The 21492-nt window shown below is 38.6% G+C and overlaps 2 protein-coding genes across 2 annotated transcripts; both read right to left on the bottom strand.

Moving 5' to 3' along the window:
• Window positions 1-4756: 4756 nt before the first annotated feature.
• LOC103943755 (COP1-interactive protein 1) lies at window positions 4757-8939 on the bottom strand. The gene is made up of 2 exons (XM_048589313.1): window positions 7759-8939; window positions 4757-7277 (listed from the first exon to the last, which is right to left on the bottom strand). The coding sequence occupies exons 1-2, from the start codon at window positions 7847-7849 to the stop codon at window positions 4867-4869; spliced, it is 2502 nt and encodes an 833-aa protein (XP_048445270.1). The 5' UTR covers window positions 7850-8939; the 3' UTR covers window positions 4757-4866.
• A 2770-nt stretch (window positions 8940-11709) lies between these two features.
• On the bottom strand, window positions 11710-16234 carry LOC103943754 (crooked neck-like protein 1). The gene is made up of 8 exons (XM_009354098.3): window positions 16054-16234; window positions 14654-15827; window positions 14469-14534; window positions 13700-13844; window positions 13385-13603; window positions 12688-12907; window positions 12385-12580; window positions 11710-12182 (listed from the first exon to the last, which is right to left on the bottom strand). The coding sequence occupies exons 2-8, from the start codon at window positions 15808-15810 to the stop codon at window positions 12068-12070; spliced, it is 2118 nt and encodes a 705-aa protein (XP_009352373.1). The 5' UTR covers window positions 15811-15827; window positions 16054-16234; the 3' UTR covers window positions 11710-12067.
• Between the last annotated feature and the right edge of the window lie 5258 nt (window positions 16235-21492).

Below are 21492 nucleotides of genomic sequence, written 5' to 3'. Positions count from 1 at the left end.
TTGAACTAATAAAATTTATAGGCCCAACATGGTTCACCACCAACATCACCGATATTGTTTCAACTTAACGACCTATTATTAGGTGTTAGGCTTTATCACAAAAGGCTTCAGTAATATTAGGGGTGAAACTCTCATATATTAATTGTATATTATTGTATCAAATGTCTGATGTAGGATTCTATTCTTCAACACGCTCCATCACGAGTGACCCTATATGGGTCACACGAGACCAATTCCCACATCAAGAATCAGTCGAGTCATTATATCGGCATTAATGTAACTTTTAGAGAGCCTAGTCATCCTTTGGGGACTAGAGCCAATGGAACTTTTTGAGGACTGAGTCATTCAATATCTTTAACAACACACCCCGAACCCAGTGCTCAATGGACACTAAGACCGAGGCACATTGGCCATCACCCAAATGAGTGACCAAACCATGATATGCATGAAAACATAACTAAAGTTATCAACTAATAAAATCTACCAAAAATTCAGCAGAATTTCAATTAAACAAAGATAAGCCCAAAGTAAAACACCCACAGGTAACCACATTTATTTCAACACATTCCCGAAGGGCCACCCTTAATATGTCTTCGACCCTCCTTTACATGCATGACAACAGGTTCATAGCATAATTGTCCAATACTAGTTTTACAAATAAAGCAGAATAGGTAACCTACTCGATAAGGATATGTTAGAGCCTGGAATGATGCCTCGACGTCGTATATGCTTACATAAAATGCTTCTAATTCATGAGGGGACACAAAACATAAAAATGTAAGTGGACGAAAAATAAAGTTTTTTGAAACAAATTTTTTTTTTTCTGAACAACTAACCCTCTATTGAAAATACATATATTCTCTACATATAATTTTAGAAAAACATAAGCATGTCATAAAAACTAAAAATTGATATTGATATATATATATATATATCTGTATACACTGAGAGCTAATAGATACATGTATATTGAGCATCTACTTGCCAGCTACATAGTATACAATATCATTCACTAGCCATAGCTAGTGGAAGTTGGACAATATAATTAAGCCATTGCCAAGTAATCTTGAGGCAATAACAAGTAGAGAATATAATTGTATAATCATGTCATTACTGACTAATCTCGAATAATGACAAGTTGAGAGTATAAATATGGTACCAATACATGTGTAAGCTGGAAATATAATCATACACTAGGCGTAGCTAGTGTAAGTTGGAAATATAATCATGTCATTGTCAAGTAATGTCGAGGCAATGACAAACCGGAAGGACATGTCACAATGTGGACAAGTTGAAAATATTCATACACGTGTAAGATATGTCTCAAAGTCGTGGAAGCGTACAATAATACTTTAAGTATGTATGGGTGTATACGTGCCACAAGATATGACACACCCCGACCAAAATCAGGGCGTGCTGGCCGTCATGCGAGGGTGACGTAACCATGTGCACAGTACGGAAGCTGAAAATAATAATAAAAGTACAAATAAATAAAAACCAAGCTATACACCAAGTAGAAAACATACATGTGCAAGCGTAAGTGTGAAAAACAATATTTAGAGCATAAAAGACCTAGTGCAGTCCGAGGGAACAAACACTAAATAAACACACCCAGAGGTGGTCCTACACTGGTGATAGTTTGTTAAATATGCCGAGAATTCCTCGAGAGCCACCAAAAGAGCTATCCAAACTAGAACCTGGAGGGGCGCAAAACAGAAAGTGTGAGTAGGCAAAAACAAATCTTTTCAAAACCATTTCATTAACAAAGTTCTAACCCCTCGCCGTAAAACCGGTATAGTTTCCCAGAAAATAGAATATACACATATATATAAAACATGCTTAGAAATATGCCATGTCGAATGCCTCCAAATAAAATGCAAGTACTCAGGTAATGTCAATCAATGCCCTGTAGTCTGTCAGCCGGAGTCACCTAACGTGATCCGTACGGCTGAATCTAGAGCTCAAATCCACAACTCACTAACTATACCTGCACACGAGTCGAAACCACCTAAAGTGGTCTGTATGACATGACTGGGTGTAAATAAGTACGCTCAAGTACTACGATCACGTGAAGACTGGGTGAATAATCGTTGGTCACCTACGAGTCGGAACCATCTAAAGTGGTTTGTACGACAGGACTGTGCACCTAACTTGGATCCAAGATGAGCGTGTGGTGCGGGAAGTGAACATCACGTGAAGAACTGGGCCCTACTCTGGGCGGGAGCACTAACACCGGGGGTGCAGGTTATGAGCTCTCTACGTATCTCACATCACTACTAATCACAAACATAAACCATAACTTACCTGGCACTTACCTGTACGTCCGTAGCACTAAACATACATATAGGCAACTACTAATGCAAAAATAAATAGGCAACGCAATGCATGGCATTTAAAACATATAGACATTTCATTTCATTTTTTGGGAAAATCACAAGTATATAGGTATATATGGAAAACCAAAAGCCCACTCACTGATATGTATAAGGGTCGTAACCCCCTTGCCTCGAGTGACTATGCTCGTCCTCGGGATAGGTTTCACTTATATGCGAAACAACTATAAAATGTTAATTTAATGCACATAACCCAAGCTAGGTAATAACTTCTCATACAATGCTCAAATGGGGTGTGTGAATACACCAACGTGATCTACTCAACCTCATGAACATCCCTATATTTTTAAAATAATTTTCCGACACCACACGCGCCCCCACGCGCCGGCCAAGGCACGGCCACATGCGCCTCCCACGCGCAAGCACGTGCTTGACACACTGACGGCATCAGTTAAAGCCGTCAGGAATATTCCGTTAAATCTAACAGATTCCGTTAAAGTTAACCTAATGCCGTTAGGAATATTCCGTCCATACTGACGGAATATTCCGTCATCTTCTCCGGCCAACCTCCGGCGCCGTCGCCGTCACCGGAAAACTGGAAAAACTTCTAAACTTCATTTCTCACTCGTTTTTCACCCAAATTTCACGAAATTGGTACCAAAATGAAGCTTGCAACTAGAGGAACAAAACCTTACACTTTCAAGCACTAAAATCAACGAAATCTCGTCGGAAAAACTTCACCAAATCCGGCCAAACCTGCAACTCACGATCCCAACGTCCAAAACCTTCAAACGAATCACCCCGAGCTTCCTAAGGACCGCACCAAGCTTCCTACAACCCTGAAATGGGTATGGTTGAACTCGTATGAAGCTCACGAACACAAAGGTATGATTTTCTTCCACGATCCGTAACGTTTTCGAGCACGTTGGTTCTTGTCCGTACAAACTAATGAAGAAGAGAGAGAGAGAGAGAGAGACAGGGATACGGGATAGAGAGAGTCAACGGGAGAGGGTGATGGAAATGAAGATGGATGTGTGGCTGAGATGCAACCAATCAAGCACCCAAAGTAACCACACAAACAACAATTATCCACTAGGGGCAAAACCGTCATTTCACCCCTACGGTACGAAAATTCGAGACGGGCTGTCACAAGATATGTATAATAAAAGAATAACATTCTTGAAATTGTCATCATCATGAATCATAAAGTATATATCATAAATCATAAGTCTGGTAGTAAAATCTCAAAATCTTTCTAACTCATAATCATAAATCATGCCATAAATTATCTTTGAAGATATATCATGATACCGGTATAATCTGTAAAATATAACTGAAATTCATATTTATCTAGGCATGCTTAGAAATTTAGATAAATAAAACATTTTCTGAAATAAATGTCCACTCACTAATCTTCAATGAAGTCCTCCTCTATCTAGGCCTCTTCTATCGAATTCGGAAAAAAAGTGTGCGGATTCAGAAAAACTTGGCCTATCGCTGAAGCTCATCTCCTTGCTTAATGCGAGAAGGTCTTCCTTGAATCTCGCTAAACAGGAGTTGGATGGTATTTAGGAAGTTATGGTGAGTCAGCGATGGTGGTTGGTGGTTGAAGTTGTCGAGAAATTAACGATGGTGGTGGCGTCGGTGTTTTCGGGGGAGTGTGACGAAAAGGGACGGGTCGTTACGTTTAAGCTGGATCTAGTACAATTTTCTGAAAGCTCAACTTAAGAAGAAAAATTCAAGCCTAGAATGTGTCGAAATAATATTTTGTTTTGATAACATGATAAACTTTATAGGCTCAACATGGTCCACCACCAACATCACCGATATTGTCTCAACTTAACCACCTATTGCTAAGTGTTGTGTTGTACCACAAATGGTCTCAGTGGTATTAGAGGTGAAAGGTCTCAAATATTAATTATATTATTTTGTCATCTATCCGATGTAGGATCTTATCTTCCAACATCAACCTCCTAGTTTGTTCTTCACCTCAATTGGAACATAAACGAAGGTGCCTTGTTGTTTAAGGTTCAAATGTAAAAGGCATGACCCACGTATACATTCAAAAAGTCATTGCAAATTTGACACCAAGCCAAAAACAAATTTGGAGAATATTTGATATGATCGATAGTGAAGTGAGAAATTACATTTTGATTTTACATAGGATTGACTCACTAATTGGACGTGGTGTTTATCTAATTTGATCCTGAGGCCTTCCATTTAAAGACGTTCACAACAAGTATAATTATACATTTCTTCTAATGTTGAAATAAATCTTATGTTCGAATTCTCCCTCCCACAATAACAAAACAAAGAAAAAACGATCGAATGATCGCTTTCGTTTTTAATTAACTCAAAAACAATGCAAATTATGTATACTTGTATATATCCCATGAATTCATTGTATATCATGGATGGTGAAATTCACTTTGAGCAACACATCCACTTACCTTGTACAAAAAGAAAGAACAAGAGTCGAATAGGGTTTATAATGGCAAACAAAAATTATCACAACAATGGTTATAAGAGAGGCCTAAGTTGTAGTCTTGCTGCCTCTAGTACTTGTTGCAGCTGACCTCTTTGACACTGCTTCCTTCAGATCATAGTAGCGGCTTCGGTGATGATCAACCAACACGCAGAGTTGCCGTATGACCTCCCTCTTCTCCTCCCCAAGGCTCAACAAATCTTCATCCTTGTACTTTACTTCCCTCTCAAGATTTCCCACCTGACTCTCAAGTTGGCTAAACTCTTTCATTAAGTTGAGCTTCTCTCCGGTTTCCTTGCTCGCCGATGCTTCCAACTCCCAAACTTTCTCTCTCAACACAAGTTCTTGCTCTTCCTTCTCATTCAGTTGTGTGGTCAAGCAATCTACATTGTGCTTTAACCGTTTGATCTTGCCAGCATTCTCTTTAACCCAAGTTTTTGCAGACTCAAGCTCCTCCGATATTTTGGCAATCTGGTTTTGAAAGTTCTTGTGTCCCTCCTCAAATTTAAGCACCACTAAGTCCAATCCATGCAATGTACTTTTCGCTGTTTCCGATATTTGCTTCATCTTTCTGTCTGGATCTTGATACGTTGATAGCTTTTCTTTAAGATCTTCATTTTCTTTCTCGTACATCTCCTTGAACTTCTTGTAGCTCTCCTTGTTTTCGTTATGTATTTGTTCCGCTACCCTGATCCTCTGGTACAAGAGGCGCACGTTGTCTTCAAGATTGATTCGGTACTTCTCTGCTAATTCTTCCATCTTCCTTTCGGCAAATTGTACATTTAACTTAGATTGGGGAAACCAAATTTTAGCTTGTTTATGCTCCTTGTTGAACTTCTTGAAAGTTTCTTCATGTTTCTTGATAATTTTCTGCTGATCGGAAATCTTGACTGTCAAATTATGGTTTTGATTTTCCTTCTCACTCAGTATTTCCAAATACTTTTGGTTATCTCTGTCAATTTGGCCAATCTTGACTATCAAGTTATCGTTTAGATTTTCCATCTCAGTCAGTTTTTCCAAATAGCGCTTGTTCTGTATCTCAATCTGCAAGTCCAACTGGCTTTTCTGAGCCTGCAAGGAATCCATTTCCTGTTTCAAATTGCTGACCTGCGTCGTGAATTCAATAAGTCGAGCAGAAGCTTCGTTCTTTCCATGCTCACATTCTCCACGAAGAGCGTAAATCTCATCCCCTCTCTCAGTCAAAGTTCTCTCCAACCTGAAAATTCTAGAAAGAAGACTCTCATTTTCCTGTCTCAACTTGCTGTTCTCATGGTTTCTGTTTTTAATCTGCTTTTCCACATTCCTTTTTTTGTTACGTAGAGAATTCACTTCCGATTCCAAGTCATTCACTTTCACAAGAAAAATTTCTTTTTCTTCCATCATTTTCCTCTCAACCGTGTCCTTTTTTGTTAATTCCTCTTTCAGAATTTCCATCTGTTGCAGATGCTTGGAGATTTCTTTATTCTTCTCATCCAGTTGTGCTTGTGATTCAATTTTCTTCTGGTGCAGGATCTTCAATTCCTTCTGCATTGCATTGACCTGCTCACTTAAGCCTCTGACTTGCGTCGCTGATTCATTTTTCTTACTTGCCATCTTTTTCTCCATTTCACCTTTTTGCGCACACAACAAATCAACTTCCTGTTGCATATTTTCGGCATGTGTCATCAAGTCTGAAATTTTCGACGCTGAGCTCTCCTCATTTTCCTTGAGTTTGTTCTTGAAATCAGATATTTCATCCTCTCTTTCTTTTAAAACTAACTCAAGTTCCAAAATTCGCGCATGTAGTCCGATATTTTTATCTCCTAGCTGTTTAGCTTCAGCAGATTTACCTTCTTTCCATGCTTCCAAATCTCTTTTCTGGCTGCATAAGGATTCCAACTCCATTTTAAAGCCTGTTAACTGTCCCTCTAACTCTTTTACCCGAGCTGAGGAATGATTCCCATGAGCCTCATGCACTTCGACAAGAGCTGAGAGTTCTCTTACTTTTTCATCCACTTCATCCTTTAGATCATTGTCTACAATATCTGATTGTTTTATTTTTCTCAATGCTGCCAAATATTCTGAATTTATCGCCTCCTTTTCTCCATTTTCAGAGACCGATTTTCGCTTCAGATCACCAGATCCTTCGGAATATTCATTCTTAAGTTCATGCTTGATGCTGTCAGCTCTTTCCAATCTGGCATTGTTACCTTCAACGTCTTCTGAGGAATAATATTCGGAATCTGAGCTTGGGGGAGACATGGAAAAACCTTTTTGCTCTTTCTTGCCATGAACGATTCTCCCAGACTCTCCTACTAAATGATCATATAAAGCATATAGTGACTGGTACTGTTGGTAGAAGTTCTCAATGAGTGCAACAAGTTCCGACTCTTGCTTCAAATCTTTTTGGTTTACATCTTTCTTCCCTTGGTCTTCGATTTTTATAAGCTTGAAGATCCTTGTCACATTGTTTTCAATTTCTGCAGATAAAAAATAACTTCAACATCAAATGAAGTGGCAACAAAAAGGAATAACATATTGATCGACTCTCGAATTCGGGGAGAAAACTCGAAAATTTGTCAAATTTAACACACAACCAACGCATCCGAATTTTCATATTATCACATAATATTTAGGGTAACAATTTTTAATGGTTTCCTTGCGCAACAAGCAGACTGCCATAATTTTATAACCCTAGAACGCAGTTTCACTTTAGAAAAAGAACTGATGCCCTACATTTGAATCACATCAACACAAAAAAAAAAAAAAAAAAAAAAAAAAAAAGAAGAAGATCAATTCCAGAAAATCGTACTCAGTTATGGTCTTTTTCTTCATGGCATTGCAGAAACAGAAATTTGGCAAATTCCCTAAAAATAAAATGTCTGTTTCGGGATCCATGGATCGAATGAGTGACCGGCATTTTAGTCGAAGATCAAAGGTTGAGAGGAAAGAAGTTTACACCTGTTTTAGTCCTCTTCAGCCGCTCAGTTGTTTCAGGATCAACATGATTATTAAAGGACTTAGCTAGCTCTCTCCAGCGATGTTTTATCATCTCTATTTTGGATACTTAAGCAAATACTCAAAAATCACCACACACAAACACAGTTCTCCATCCGTCTTGCACGCAACATATCTAAGACCTGAAAATCAAACAAGAACAAGATTCAAACAAAATATAAAATCTCATCAAATAAAAGGGAAGAAAAATTATCATAATCCGTATCGAAAAGCTAAGAAGTAAAATGCTCTTACGAAAATGTATGTTGTGATTAGAGAGTAAGATTGACAGAGAAACACTTATGGATTATTAGTTCATTACCATTATAAGCATTCTATGGGTTGGTGATTCTTCAAGTTCCACTAAATATTTCTTTCATTGAGTTGAAAGTTATAGCATTTGTTTCATCAAGCAGTGCAGGCAATCGTAATGGCAGGGTCAACTAAAGATTTAGTAAGTAAAAGAAAAATTAAGACACTAACAATGGAAATCACAAGTACATTTTAATGATGTATAATTTTCTGTGTAGAACGCATTGAAAAATCTCACTTCTACTTAATTTTCTTCAACTTTGATCTCATTTATCAACAAAGTTGATTGTTTAGGGCATAATAGTCCTTTATAGCTTAAACCTAAAATCGAAACGATTTACCAAATCTTATACCAGAAACTTTAAAGTCTAAAGCTCTTATTGATGATTCTACTCGATTTTCTTCAACTTTGATACTATTTATTGACATGGTTAATTATTTTAGGGCATATAATTATCTTTTAGCGCTCAAACCTAAAATTGAAGGAATTTACCGATTTCAATTCTCGAAATCTATTGTGTAAGCTCTGAATAATCTTTCTACAACCTAAGACAATCAAAGTTGAACAAATTTGAATAAAAGTGAAATTTTCTCAACGCATCTTTGTTTTGCATAGGAAAACACTACATTTATATACACAAACAATAAAATAACATGTGAGAATAACCTTTACATTTCCCAACAAAAAAACAAATAGAGTAAATTTGCCAAAATATTAAGTTCTTTTTCCAAATTAGACAATGAGGAGCCTTATTTATTGATATTATATTTCATTTGTCTATTTTTTTTTTTAAACAGACAATATAATAATTATATTAAATTCATCTAAGTTACGTAAATGGAGGAAAACAATAAGTAAATGATAGAATCACATCAAAGAGTAACAAGAAATGGAAATATTTTTGTTTTCTAAAATCCTATTATCTAAACAATTATTGAATCATGCTCCTTAGCTCATATCAAACTGTAAGATAAAACCAAACAAAAAAAATATTTCTCGAGTTGGAACTAGAAAATCTTTAAAGCAGAACACGCAGTAAAAGTAAATAAAATAAAATTATCTTGAATAATTTATCCACAAAAATTACCTGAAACTGGAATGGAATGCCATTTTCATCCAGCGGAAAAAGAAATATTTGATTACAATTCGAGCAGAATTTAAGATCTTTTTCCCTCAAAAACCAAAAAAATAATGAAAAAGAAAAGCGGGATTTTGGGAGTTAAAAATTGAAAGAATGGGAAAGGAAATAACTGTAATTTCCTTGGGTTTTTTTAACTGGTTATTCTTGTGTCCTACCCCTACCTTTGTGGAGAACCAAAAATTGGCGCTTCTTTCGATTTTTGGTTATTCTTCTGATTTTCCAAATATTACAACGGAAACCATTGGAAATCAACGTCTGAGATTCGCGCTAACTGGGGACCAAAAAGGCTGACACTTGGCATAATTTGGTACTCACTCTGTAATTACCACGTGCGGTATTTCCCGCCGTCTTACAGAACATGGCGGGGATTGATTGCCGGCCAGATAAAGTGATCAACTTGAAACCTAGGTCCACGTTGCTAGGTTTTAGGATTTTTCGTTTGTTTTTTTTGGTTTTTTAATTCGTTTTTAATTGAATCAAAATTATGATTGATTTAAATGACCGATGTCTATCTTACTTGCCAATATTATACAATAACGGTACAAATAAATAATACGAATAACATCATTATTTTTTTAAACATCATGACATTTCTTACTTATAAATTGTTGAATATTATAAGCCCGTATTTCCTGATGGTTTTGTTGTGTGAATCATTGTCAATAGTTTGAGTATTGACCTTTGGGCACCTGAGGTATCTATCAGTTTGGCAGTTTAGGTATCCCATATACCTAACTTTTTTATGATCATTAATAATATAGACCACGTTTATAATTAGTAGCCAATTAAATAGACATGGAACATGTGATTGTGAGTGTAACACATGGGAGATTAATCATCACGGAATGATTCAATGGTTGATGACAAATTTTAGGTCTATATTCCACAAAGTACGTATTGGGTTCGATTCTTGATGCTAATGAACCACACAATGGTGGCCAGAGGAAGACTGCCTCTGTAAGTCTTTCCGGCTAATCTACGAAGTCACCAGATAATCTGTCTTTTTAAAAAAAAGAAAAGAAAAAAGTAACACATGGGAGATCTGGGGTGATTAGCCTCAGTTAATTCAGTTTTAATGTCCAATTTTCAATGTCTATATGCCTACTGTAATAATTATGTGGCCGTAAAAATCACACTCTATTTAAATGTCTAACTCAATGGGAAAGGAGGAAACTTGAAATCTCTTTGGGTGTTTCAAAATCACTTTCAAACAAGTCCGTAATGATTTATAAATTAAAATTTTGATAAAACAAAATGATATCTAATTCTTTATTTATCATATTCAAACTGAAGATTTCTCACTTACAACAAACATAAATGGTAGACTGTAGTGGTACCAAGAGACAATTTTTTTTACATCAATAAGAGAATTCTCTAGGGGTGGATTTTTTTTGCCAAATTACCATGCCAACCATGCCATACCAATTTTGTGCCGAATTTTTTGTGCCAATCAGTAATGGTACAGTATTGTACCGTACCGAAATTTCATGGTACAATTTTTTTTGCTAAATTACCATGCCAACCGTGCCATACCAATTTTGTACCGAATTTTTTGTGCCAATCAGTAATGGTATGGTATTGTACCGTACCGAAATTTCATGGTACGATATTGGTAATGGATATAATTACCACGTTATTACCATACCGTATCGAAAATATAATATAATTTATAAATTATATAATATATAATTATATAACACATATTAATTATAATATATATTTTTATAATATTCCAATAATTTGAAAATAAAACCCTACTTATTTTAGCTTTGTTGTTGGTGACTTTGATCACTTGAGTTGGTAGAAATTAAACACAAAAGAGTTCTCAATTCTTTCACAAATAGCCATGGATATCTTTGCAATCCTCACTTCGACCGTTGCTAGTGAAAATGCATTTAGTCTAAGGAGGAGGGTTGTGGACCCTTTCAGGGCATCATTGACTCCTAAAATGGTAGAGGCACTAGTGTGTACTAGCGATTAGCTTAGGACGGATGAAGTAAACTTCTACAAGAAACCAACGGAAGATATGCTTCAATTTTACAAGGAAATGGAAGAAGTGGAAACAAATAAGATATGCTTTAATTTTTTTAGTAAATTTGTTATTAAATGGTTTTCAACTTTAATTCTTCTTGCTACTAATATGTTTTCTTTGTTTGAAATGTAGACTTGACACAAGCTCAATCTTCTATAAGTTCAATACCTCCTCCAAAAGCTTTAACATCTCAAGCTTGAAGAATTGATTAATGAATTTTACATTTTGAAGTTTAGTTCCAATCTTCATTTGGTTTGAAACTTTGACTTCTATTTGGATTGTTAACTTCTATTTGTTTTGGTTCGTAACTTTTATTTGGGTTATAAGCTTAATTTTCATGAATCTTGATGCATCATTTGAATTATTATGTGTGTGAATTGTGAATGATGAATAATAGATGAATTTAAGCTACAATGTATGAGATCAAGATACAAAAATAAAGTGTGCCCTTGAATTGGGTTAAAAAAACAAAAACAGATTTTGTCCCAAAACAAAATGGTAATTACCATTGTCATACCATGTCAACCGAACCATTTGACAATATATCGAAGTTTGGTACGGTAATGGTAATAAATTTTGCCAAACTGAAAGTTTGGTACAGTAATTAGTACGAGAGTTTTGGTACGGTAAAAAGAGTTTCGTTAGACATTCTCTCTATCACCATCAAGCATGGTTTCTCAAAATCAAGATGATTATCAGCCAAGCAACCATTTTGCTCAGCAATCGGCGTACGACGCTTTTTCTCTGTATTTACACAGTACACGAAACTACAAAATGCAAAAACTTACTAGTCCTCATCGGAAGACACCTTTTGCCTCTTCCACTTGTAGGCAGCTTCCAATATCTTGAGATTTGTCGTCTGAGCTTCCTCTGGGAACATGTAATCAATGTACTCCTCATACCTGCCAAATCCCAACACAGATCAGTTGACATATGGAAAAACGAAATGAACTCGCCATATGGAATTGAACACAAGAAAACTAAAACTCTGCTCCATTTTTCAGTAACTAAAAGATTCTCTACAGCGAGATGAATATATAATTATAAATGAGAAACGAATATAAAAACTTAGGAATGTAAAAAACGAGCGAGTTGATCACATACCCAGCAGGGCCGTCTTCAGTCATTATTGGCCTCCTCTTCTTCAGTTTCTTTGGAAGCTTAGATTGGACTAAGCTAACATCACCCAAGTCTCCAAAGCTAGCCTCCATATTCAACCATTCTTCCAGCAACATACCTCTTTCTTCCTTCAACTCGGGTGCTGAAGTTCTAAAATAGTTAACAGCTTTCTCAAAAACCCCTGGTGAAGCCCAAAAAAAAAAACACAAGGGTTAGATATTCTCAACTGTAAAGGAATATAAATTAGACAACTCTCTATTACTATTGTATCTAGTAACAACTGCTTACTTCGGGCACGCAGAAGACATTGTTTCTTTTGTTCAAGGAGATAATCCTGGGCTTGATCTTCGGACATATCTGAATCCACGCCATCTTGCACCATAGCAGATGCCTCAAATTTCGCATAACTGATCCACACCTTGAGGTGTTTTGTCCGGTCTAGGAGTCTCTCGTAAAGTTCTCTAGTTCTCTCAAATTCACCCTCCGATATTTCAAAGTCAATGAATGCCTGTTATCAAATTATCAATCAAATTAGTAACAAATATAATGTTGTCATTTGAACCTGTAGTGCATAAATTAATAACATCAGCCGTAGCCAACAAATATATTTGTCATAGATTTTCTAGAAAGAATCGCTGTTGGTATAATGAGTAGCTAGGAACATGTTCTCCATATCAAAACTAGCTTTAGTGATAAATCAATCAGTAGAAAGGATATACAATGAATAAAACTTTGATACAACAGAGAATAATAGGTGCGTTGCACAGAGTTGCTTCTGCTATTTCTTCGAATTCAAGTTTTAAGAGTCAAGAATTATAACTATGCATGGCACTGGTGCAACTAAAATCTATGGTATTATACCAGATGTAATGAAACATCATAGAAGAGTACAAAAGTGCAGAAAAGGTTAACTATATTCCATAAGAAACTATCAAAATTCAAACAATAAAAGTTGTATTAGAAAAAGGATGTTCCTGTGTCTTACCTTCCACAACAACTCAGGCATGTCAAGTGATGGCTGGGCAATGGCAAGTTCAAAAAGCGACCTGGTTCGTTCTGTCTCGCATAAAGATTGCTCTAACTCTGCATACTTGGTCCACGCATAACAGTTTTCTGGGGACCACTCCAGATACTTTTCGTACAACTTCCGACATCGATCCATATTCCCAAGGTTCAGCTCAATCTCAATATACTTCTTAAATATCTGTTTTAAGGAAGCATATTATGAATGCTAGCTATACATTTTGACTTGTTAAATGAACTTTGTAAAATGAGTGTGTATTTGCTAAATATACATTACCTTATCTTTGGGTGCCTTTCCTATTGCATTGCCAAGGATCTGTCGTGCACCCTTGAGATTCAGCTGCCGTATCTCAAACTGGGCAGCAAGAAGCCATATTTTTGCAAATGAAAATTTCTGGTGAGGAATCAGATTAAGGCACTCCCTGGAAGAATTTCTAGTTATTGAGAAATCTGTTCAAAGTATTTAGGATGTGTCCACATGCTAACTATGTCAAAGGTAACAAATGTAAACTTATACTGTGAATCCTTGTTTTAATTTGCATGAATATTTTCACCAAATAACCGCAATATGCATTGCAAAAACCTCCAAAGTGTAAACCATCAAATTAGTTGGTGCAACAAAGAGATGTCTAAAACACTACTACAACAAATCATGATTTACTACAAAAAAAGCCGAAGGCTCATCAGTCCACTGTCATGATAAACTAAAATGGTACATATCATATAAGAACACCAAAAATATAACTTCATACCCATAATGTTCAACTAAACATTAGTTTTCTTTTCACCCAAAAGAAAAAATTAGTTTCTTTGGGTAATAGTTTTCAAGCTTATCCTCATATACATCCAGTTAAACCTTTTGTCAGTCCCAGTGTACTGTAGCAATGCATGTACCGAGAAAGATGAACAAGATTTATTTCCAATTTTATACATAAGTATTTTCATATCAATATTGACCTGAATAGTAGTTAAAAAGAAAAATACGTCAAGAACAAAACAATCTTCAGGTACATCAACAAAACATAGCTTAACAAAATGACGCTTACCTATACACATCTCGAGTACGTTCCATGTCTTCAGCATCAAGCTCCTCGTAGAGTGCATAGTTAATCCTAACATTGCAAAAGAAGCAACAATCAGCAACATATTATTCAAACAAATCAAGCCACATTAAAGTCAAAGCATTAGCACAGTCGCTAACTAACCAAGGCTTAGTATATGTACCACATACCATAAATAAATGTATCGTTGCCAATATCGCTTCTCCGGAGCCGGAGGAACATTAGCAATTGCTCGCTCGTAAACTTCTCTAATTCTATCCTTATTCCCTGCACTCTCTTCTAGCCTTATATAATCAAACCACGCATCATAATTACGAGGGTTCTTCCTAACCTCATCTTCATACTGAAACCTCCTCTTTCCCACAATTGCATCTTCAATCCCTTGCCTATCTCCATACTGCTTCTCGAAACCCACAAACTTCTTATATAAGTCATCGGCCCTTCCTTTGGGTATATGATCAAGTGCAAACTTATAAATACACCTTGCTCGATCAGTTTCTTTGCACCGTTCTTCGAATTCAGCGAAAGCCACAAATAACTGTTCAGCCTCCTCATCATCGGCTAGAATCTCCACTGCTCTCTCATATACATTTCTTGCCCTCGCAACCTCACCATTCTTCATCTCAAACTTGGCAAACCGAATCCAAGCACCAACTTTTGGATGACATTGTACAAACCGCTCAAAAATTGCTCTAGCACGCTCCACTTCATTATAGCGAAGTTCAAATTTGATAAAGGAGAGCCAGCCTTGCTGGTCCGGCATCCAATTCATCCACCTCTCATATATCTGTCGAGCACCAGCAACATTCCCTATAATCTCTTCCATGTGAATGTACTTGTACCAGAGCTGGTCAACTCTAGGCAAGAGCGTAACAGCACGGTCCCACACATTTCTCGCATGGTTAATGAACTTGTTCTTCATCTCCACCTCCGCATACTTGAGCCACAGGGTGTGGTTTCGATAATCGACCTCAAGGGCACGCTCCCAAACCGAGCGAGCGCGCTTGAAGTCCTTCTGGGACTCCTCCCACTGGGCATACTTGATCCAGACGCTGACATTCCACCTCACACGCCGGATTAGGTCCTCGAATTCTTTGCGCTTACGGAGACGGTAATCAGCAAGCTCAGTGGGATCAGTTATCTTCTGTTTGGGAGGTCGAATTTCAGCCTCCTGACGCTCACGTGCCTCCCGAAGAATTTGCTCTGCAGTGATTTGGACGGGGGCTGGGGTTTTGTTCTTAACCCTAGTGGGTCGTGGGAGTTTGACCTCAGTGTCCTTTCGGGTTAGGAACCCTAGGGAAGGGTCTGCGTCCTTGTAGGAGGCCATGGCTAGGGTTTTTTCGCCTGGAAAACAGTACAACCCAGTCAAATTCTAGCAATTCTCAATGCTTTTCAAATTTTGAACTCCAGAAAGTGATTCCAAATCTCAAAAACGAAACGTGAACTTTGCTAATTCCAATTGCAGAAGTAATTTCAAAGTTTTAACATGAAATTTAATCGAATTAACTGAAACTTGATAATTTAGAACAAACTGGAATCAGAGAATTTAATCACAGATTTAAGTTTTTACCTGGAATTCGGAAGAGAAATCTAGCAGTTGCAGAATGCGGGGTCACCGGAGAAATGAGAGGGAAGGGCTGTTAGGGTTTTGAAATTAGAGGAATTGGGAATTTAGGGTTTGGGAAATAGAGGGAAAGGGGTGCTCGTGGAGGAGACGATGGGGATTAGAAAAGATGCGCGCATAAAATTTCGTGGGTGTTTGTGTTGGGGTTATTACTTGGGCCGGGTCCTTCGGAATCCAAATATAATTCGGGTTTCTAGAAATACGTATTTTTATAGCGTACTGAAGAGCAAATTAAAGATGCAAGTGAAACTTTTACGACTCCGACGACATTTTCAACGTTTCACGACTCCGACGACATTTTCGTTGAAATATTTCAAGATGGCAAACAATTTTGCTCCAGTGAAACTTTTCTCTGTGAGTCTTTCTGGTTTCTGGAATGGATAGATTAACTATGTCTTATTGACATGTGAAATTTTAGGTAAAAAGACAAAATTACTCTTAAGACACACCGGAATTTCCATGCACATGCAACGAACAATAACTGCTCAATCAAGGTCAAAGGTGATCACAAGGATATTCTTTTAAAACTTTCTCATCACTCCTCATCAAATCCTCACTCACAAGGTAACTCCCAATTATTTTTTTCAAATTGGTATTAATTACCAAATTAATTACCAGATATTATTTCACATAATATCTTGCAATCAATCCCACAAATCAACCATATGTGGCCGGTCTCAATTCTCCTAATAACGCTAGCCGCACCCCTATATATAGTCCATCATTTCTCAAAAAAACCTCAGTTTAATTCTCTTCTAAAATTCTCTAAACATTTTTCCCTCAAATTCTAACTTTAATATCAGTGATTTTTCAGCTAAAGCCCCCTCATTCCTTGTGGGCTCGTGAAGATCTAGGCCTTGATCTTAGGTGTTAATTGTTTTGCAGGTGTATTTTTGTCCAAGAAGAAGAAGGTGGAAATTTGCATCCATAAATTGGTACTTTCATTGAGAATCTTGATTCACACTCTTGTAGAAGACTCTCGCATTTAAGGTTTCTAATTTTTTGTTCATTCGTAGATTTTTCGTACGTTCTTATTTCTTGAAATTTTTTTTTAATTCTTTGAATAAACATAAAAGAAAAGTACAATGACAAAATAATCGAAAACCACGACGAATGGAAATTCCAACATTCAAGAATTTGGACCACGACAATCTACAAGGCTTAACAAGGCAATGAATGGAGCGACATCACCCCCATGGGGGTACCACCATAGCAGCCACCATAGTAGCCACCATTGTGGCAACCCTCGGCGTGGCCCACACCCACGGTGAATGAGTCACCTTGCAGCCTCAAGCCCAGACCTATGCCACCTTGTAGCGTCGAGCCCAGACCCGTGCCATAAGGGAACCCAGCTCGGCCCAAGTTGAACATACTCATAATCAGGTAGCCACTGCAAGAGCAACAGCCCAGGCCTTGCGGGCCCAAGGCCATCGCAAGCCCAATCCACTCCAAGGCTGAGCCAATGACCAGATGGCCTAAGCCGTGCCACTTCAAGCTTCAAGGGCCCAAGCCCAGGATGAGTCTACCTGAGTCATGACTCGGCGTGAGCCCAATGCAAATCCGAGCCGAGCCCAGGCCTAACTCCCACGCGTGCCGCACATGGAGCAGCCCACATTCGTGGTGTCCCAAGCAGCCCAAACCGGTCCAAGACCGGTTCAACCGTCCCGGCTCCAAATTTCAAGGCTGAAAATTGAACATGGGGCATTTTCACCCCATTTCTCCATAGATTTGACATTTCCCAACTCAAATCTCTCATTTGGAGTCTACCACACTTCCACTACTTAAGGAGACGCATTTCGTCCAAGCTCTTCCAACCTAAATGGAGAACAACACTTGTCTTGACAAGTTATAGAGTTGACGAGCACCCTCGCACATTAGACGACCTTGGTGAATCAGCTCCTGCAGTGCACCGAGATGCAACGTGCCCCTGACAAGGTGTCCAGAAATAGGACATAGGCAGACGAAGAACCTCTCCAGCAGTATCTCGGCAAACAACTATTAGACCAGCCATGAATTGAGCGTCCTGGCAGTGTACACTCTCGACTAGGCCCCCGAGATAGCGTATACTCTCGTCTTAGTACGTGGAGGAGCGTGCACTCTCGGTTAGGCCCACGAGCAAGCATACACTCACTGTTAGGTCCAATCTCTGATAATCAACATAAATAACCTTCCATACGAAGTGTTTATTAGTGGCTAAGCCTACAAAGAGCATTCACCACCTCACACTGGAGTAGGCAGCATGAAGGACGGAGAGACCTAATCACTCAATCTAGCTTAAGTTTAACCAGAAGCTTGCGAGGAACTCATTTGCCTGCTAGGGATGTACCACATGCACCGCACCGTGGTGTAGACGATCCAAGCATATAGAAGAACAACTTAGACTAGCAGGTCAAGAACGGGGGCAGTCGAAAGCTCCATTACCCTACCAAAGGCAAATTCAGGAAGAAGTAGAGAGGCTTTTGACTAAGTGATTATGTGATTTCCAATGCAACGTTGTCACTAATAAGGCCCTACAACGAGATATGACCAACATGAGCAGGTCACCCTTCACGGACAAGATTGAGCAAATAGAGCCTCTACTCAAGTTTAGCATGCCACATTTCACATCCTTCAAAGGAAATGGAGACCTGGAGAGACACTTGAATCACTACCAAAGCGCAATGATCATTTATCAAAACAACGACGATCTCATGTGCAAGATATTCACCACTACTCTACAAGGCGAGGAGTAAGATTGGTTCTACACCCTGCTGCCATAATCCATCCGAAGTTTCAACGAACTTTCTTTGGTTTTCACCAAAGAATATTCATCCTATTGCTCGATCAAGAAGAAGTCTAACCACTTATTCAATGTCAAGAACTCAAAGGAGTCGCTTCACAACTATCTGAAAAGGTTAAAAAGCAGAGAAGGCAAAGATAGTTGGATGCAACGATTTGATAGCTAGAGCAACCTTCCAAAAAAGATTTCTAGCAGACCACCTGCTGTTCGGAAAATTGATCATGAAGGAAGATCTAATTTTGGCATACTTTTTCGCTCTGGTAGAGAAGCATGCACTTTGGGACAAGGCTCTCCGATCCAGATTCAAGGACTTGAAAGAGTACCTGATATTACCTCCATACTATCCAAACCTGAAGCAGCGGAGGACCTATGCGCATGTTCATATAAGAATAGTTGGGGGCCCGACTACCTTCCACAATTCAAAAACTCTTCTCGATGCAGAAACTAGCTACTAGAAATTTAAAAGCTAACTTTGGCAACAGTTGTTGCACCGGAAGCTCAAGTTATACCTTCAAATGCATGCAATCATCCTCATGAACACATTATTTTGCCCTAATCCAGACACGCGACAATAAAGACGCAGACACTGGCGGATGCAAAATTTTTTGACAAACGCAGCAACTTAGCCCAATAGACGCACCAAGGGTAGACGAACACTAGAAGGACACACTCGGAAACAAGTTTTGTTCTCGTTGCCTCAAAAGATTCTACATAGGAGCAACATGTACTAGCAGTTAAGCACCACATCCTGCTGCGCGTTACATGCCCCAACCGAACCTTGCTCCATAATTCAGCTCCTTAGTAGCCTAATACTTGCAGTTGAGCATCTCATATTGTGTGTAACATAGCCCCAGCTTTACAGCTCTCTACAGTGCTTTCACGCCTAGCCTAGGCGATGCAACAAAGCGACCCAATGACAGCTTCATGGCTCCCTACCATGTTTTTATGCCTAACCTAGGCGACACAACAGAGCAACCTAACGACATCTCGGAGGCAACTGAGCACGCCTTAGCCACACCTACTTCACCTGATGAAGACTTCTAGCATTTACAAGACGACGACGCATCAAACTACAAGGACTCGGGAGCAAGCGTGGTCTTTGACACCCCAGACGGTTTGATGCTTGAGCAGGTGATCACTTGAGACTTTAAAGCATCCAACAATGAAGCAGAGTATGAAGTCTTACTAGCAGGCCTCCGAATAGCAAAAAACTTAGCAGTGAAAAAACTTGCAATTCATTCTGATTCCTCACTAATCACCAACCAAACTACTGGGGAGTACACAGTAAAACATCTAAAAATGGCGCAATACCTAAAGAAGGTATAAAAATAACTAGAAGAGTTTCAAGCTTACACCCTTACTTAAGTTCCGCGGGCAGACAACGCCCACGCAAACGCGCTAGCCGGACTAAGCTCCGTCATTGACCACTAACTCAAATGCTCTGTTCTGGTGGAGTATCTAGACAAGCCAAGCATAGAGGCGGAGCCAACAGCCGAGGTGTCATATGTTAGTACAACTTTAAACTGGCAAGATTGCATTATAGACTACCTGGTTAATGGCACACTCCCTATGGAAAAATTGAAGTCTAGAAATCTTCAAACAAAGATGGCACGTTACTACATGTGGAACGACATTCTAATTCGAAGATTTTACACTAAACCACATCTCTGATGCCTAGCCCCTCTCGACGACCTAAAGGTTATAAGTTCAATCCATGAAGGTCTTTGTTGAAATCAATCCGGAGGTCGATCATTAGCACAAAAGACTCTTCACGTATGATATTATTGGCCTACTATGCATCAAGACGCTAAGGAGTTAGTACAAAAGTGCAACCACTGCCAACGCTACAAATCAGTACCAACACTGCCTGCCAGCGAGTTATACCAATAGACGAGTCATTGGCTATTTATGTAGTGGACAATCGATTTGGTAAGGCCAATGTCGCCCGTTATTGAGGGCAGATGCATGATGATCGTGGTAATTGACTACTTCACCAAGTAGGTAGAAGTAGAACCCATGACAACCACAACTCAAACAGACATAAAGCACTTCATATGAAGAAACATCATTGGCCGATTTGGCATCCTTCAATACATCGTCACAAACAACGGCCCGCAATTCGTAAGCAAAGATTTGGCAAAGTTCTTCCTAAAATATGGCATTAAGCAGCACATGTACATGCCAAGGTATCCCCAAGGCAATGAGCAGGCCGAAGCATCCAACAAGATGATTCTCGACTGCCTCAAGAAATCCTTTTCGACAAGAAGGGAAAATGGCCAGACGAACTCCCCGAATGTTTATGGCCATATCGCACAACCAAACGACAAGCAACCGGTTAGATTTCTTTCTCTTTGGCATTTGGTTCAAAAGCAATCATTCCTCCCAATGTCATCGTGCTAAGTATCAGCACTCTACTGCCAAACATCGAGCAGAATAGTAAGGAGTTGGCCATAAGCTTAGATCTGGCAGAGGAGAAACGTGAGAAGACCATCACCCGCATCGCAGCCTACCAGCAACAGCTCTTATCCAGCTATAACAAAGAGGCCAAGATCCGACAATTCCAGCCCAGAGATTTAGTCCTAAGCCTTCATCATTGCTCGTAAAGA

Source organism: the organism of the source record quoted next, unplaced genomic scaffold (genome assembly GCF_019419815.1).
Source record: "Pyrus x bretschneideri cultivar Hongxiangsu unplaced genomic scaffold, Pyrus_bretschneideri_v1 Contig3, whole genome shotgun sequence".
NCBI classification, from domain to species: domain Eukaryota; kingdom Viridiplantae; phylum Streptophyta; class Magnoliopsida; order Rosales; family Rosaceae; genus Pyrus; species Pyrus x bretschneideri.
This window is presented reverse-complemented; position numbering and strand designations above follow the sequence as displayed.

What these genes read in the sequence shown, in the direction of transcription:
- LOC103943755 (XM_048589313.1), bottom strand. Translation starts at nt 7,849, where the DNA reads ATGATAAAACATCGCTGGAGAGAGCTAGCTAAGTCCTTTAATAATCAT. An exon ending in GCTGAAGAGGACTAAAACAG is followed by an intron (nt 7,278 to 7,758) that starts GTGTAAACTTCT and finishes TTTTATCTGCAG; the next exon opens with AAATTGAAAACAATGTGACA.
- LOC103943754 (XM_009354098.3), bottom strand. Translation starts at nt 15,810, where the DNA reads ATGGCCTCCTACAAGGACGCAGACCCTTCCCTAGGGTTCCTAACCCGA. An exon ending in CGTACTCGAGATGTGTATAG is followed by an intron (nt 13,845 to 14,468) that starts GTAAGCGTCATT and finishes AAATTCTTCCAG; the next exon opens with GGAGTGCCTTAATCTGATTC. An exon ending in TGCCTGAGTTGTTGTGGAAG is followed by an intron (nt 12,908 to 13,384) that starts GTAAGACACAGG and finishes ATTTGATAACAG; the next exon opens with GCATTCATTGACTTTGAAAT.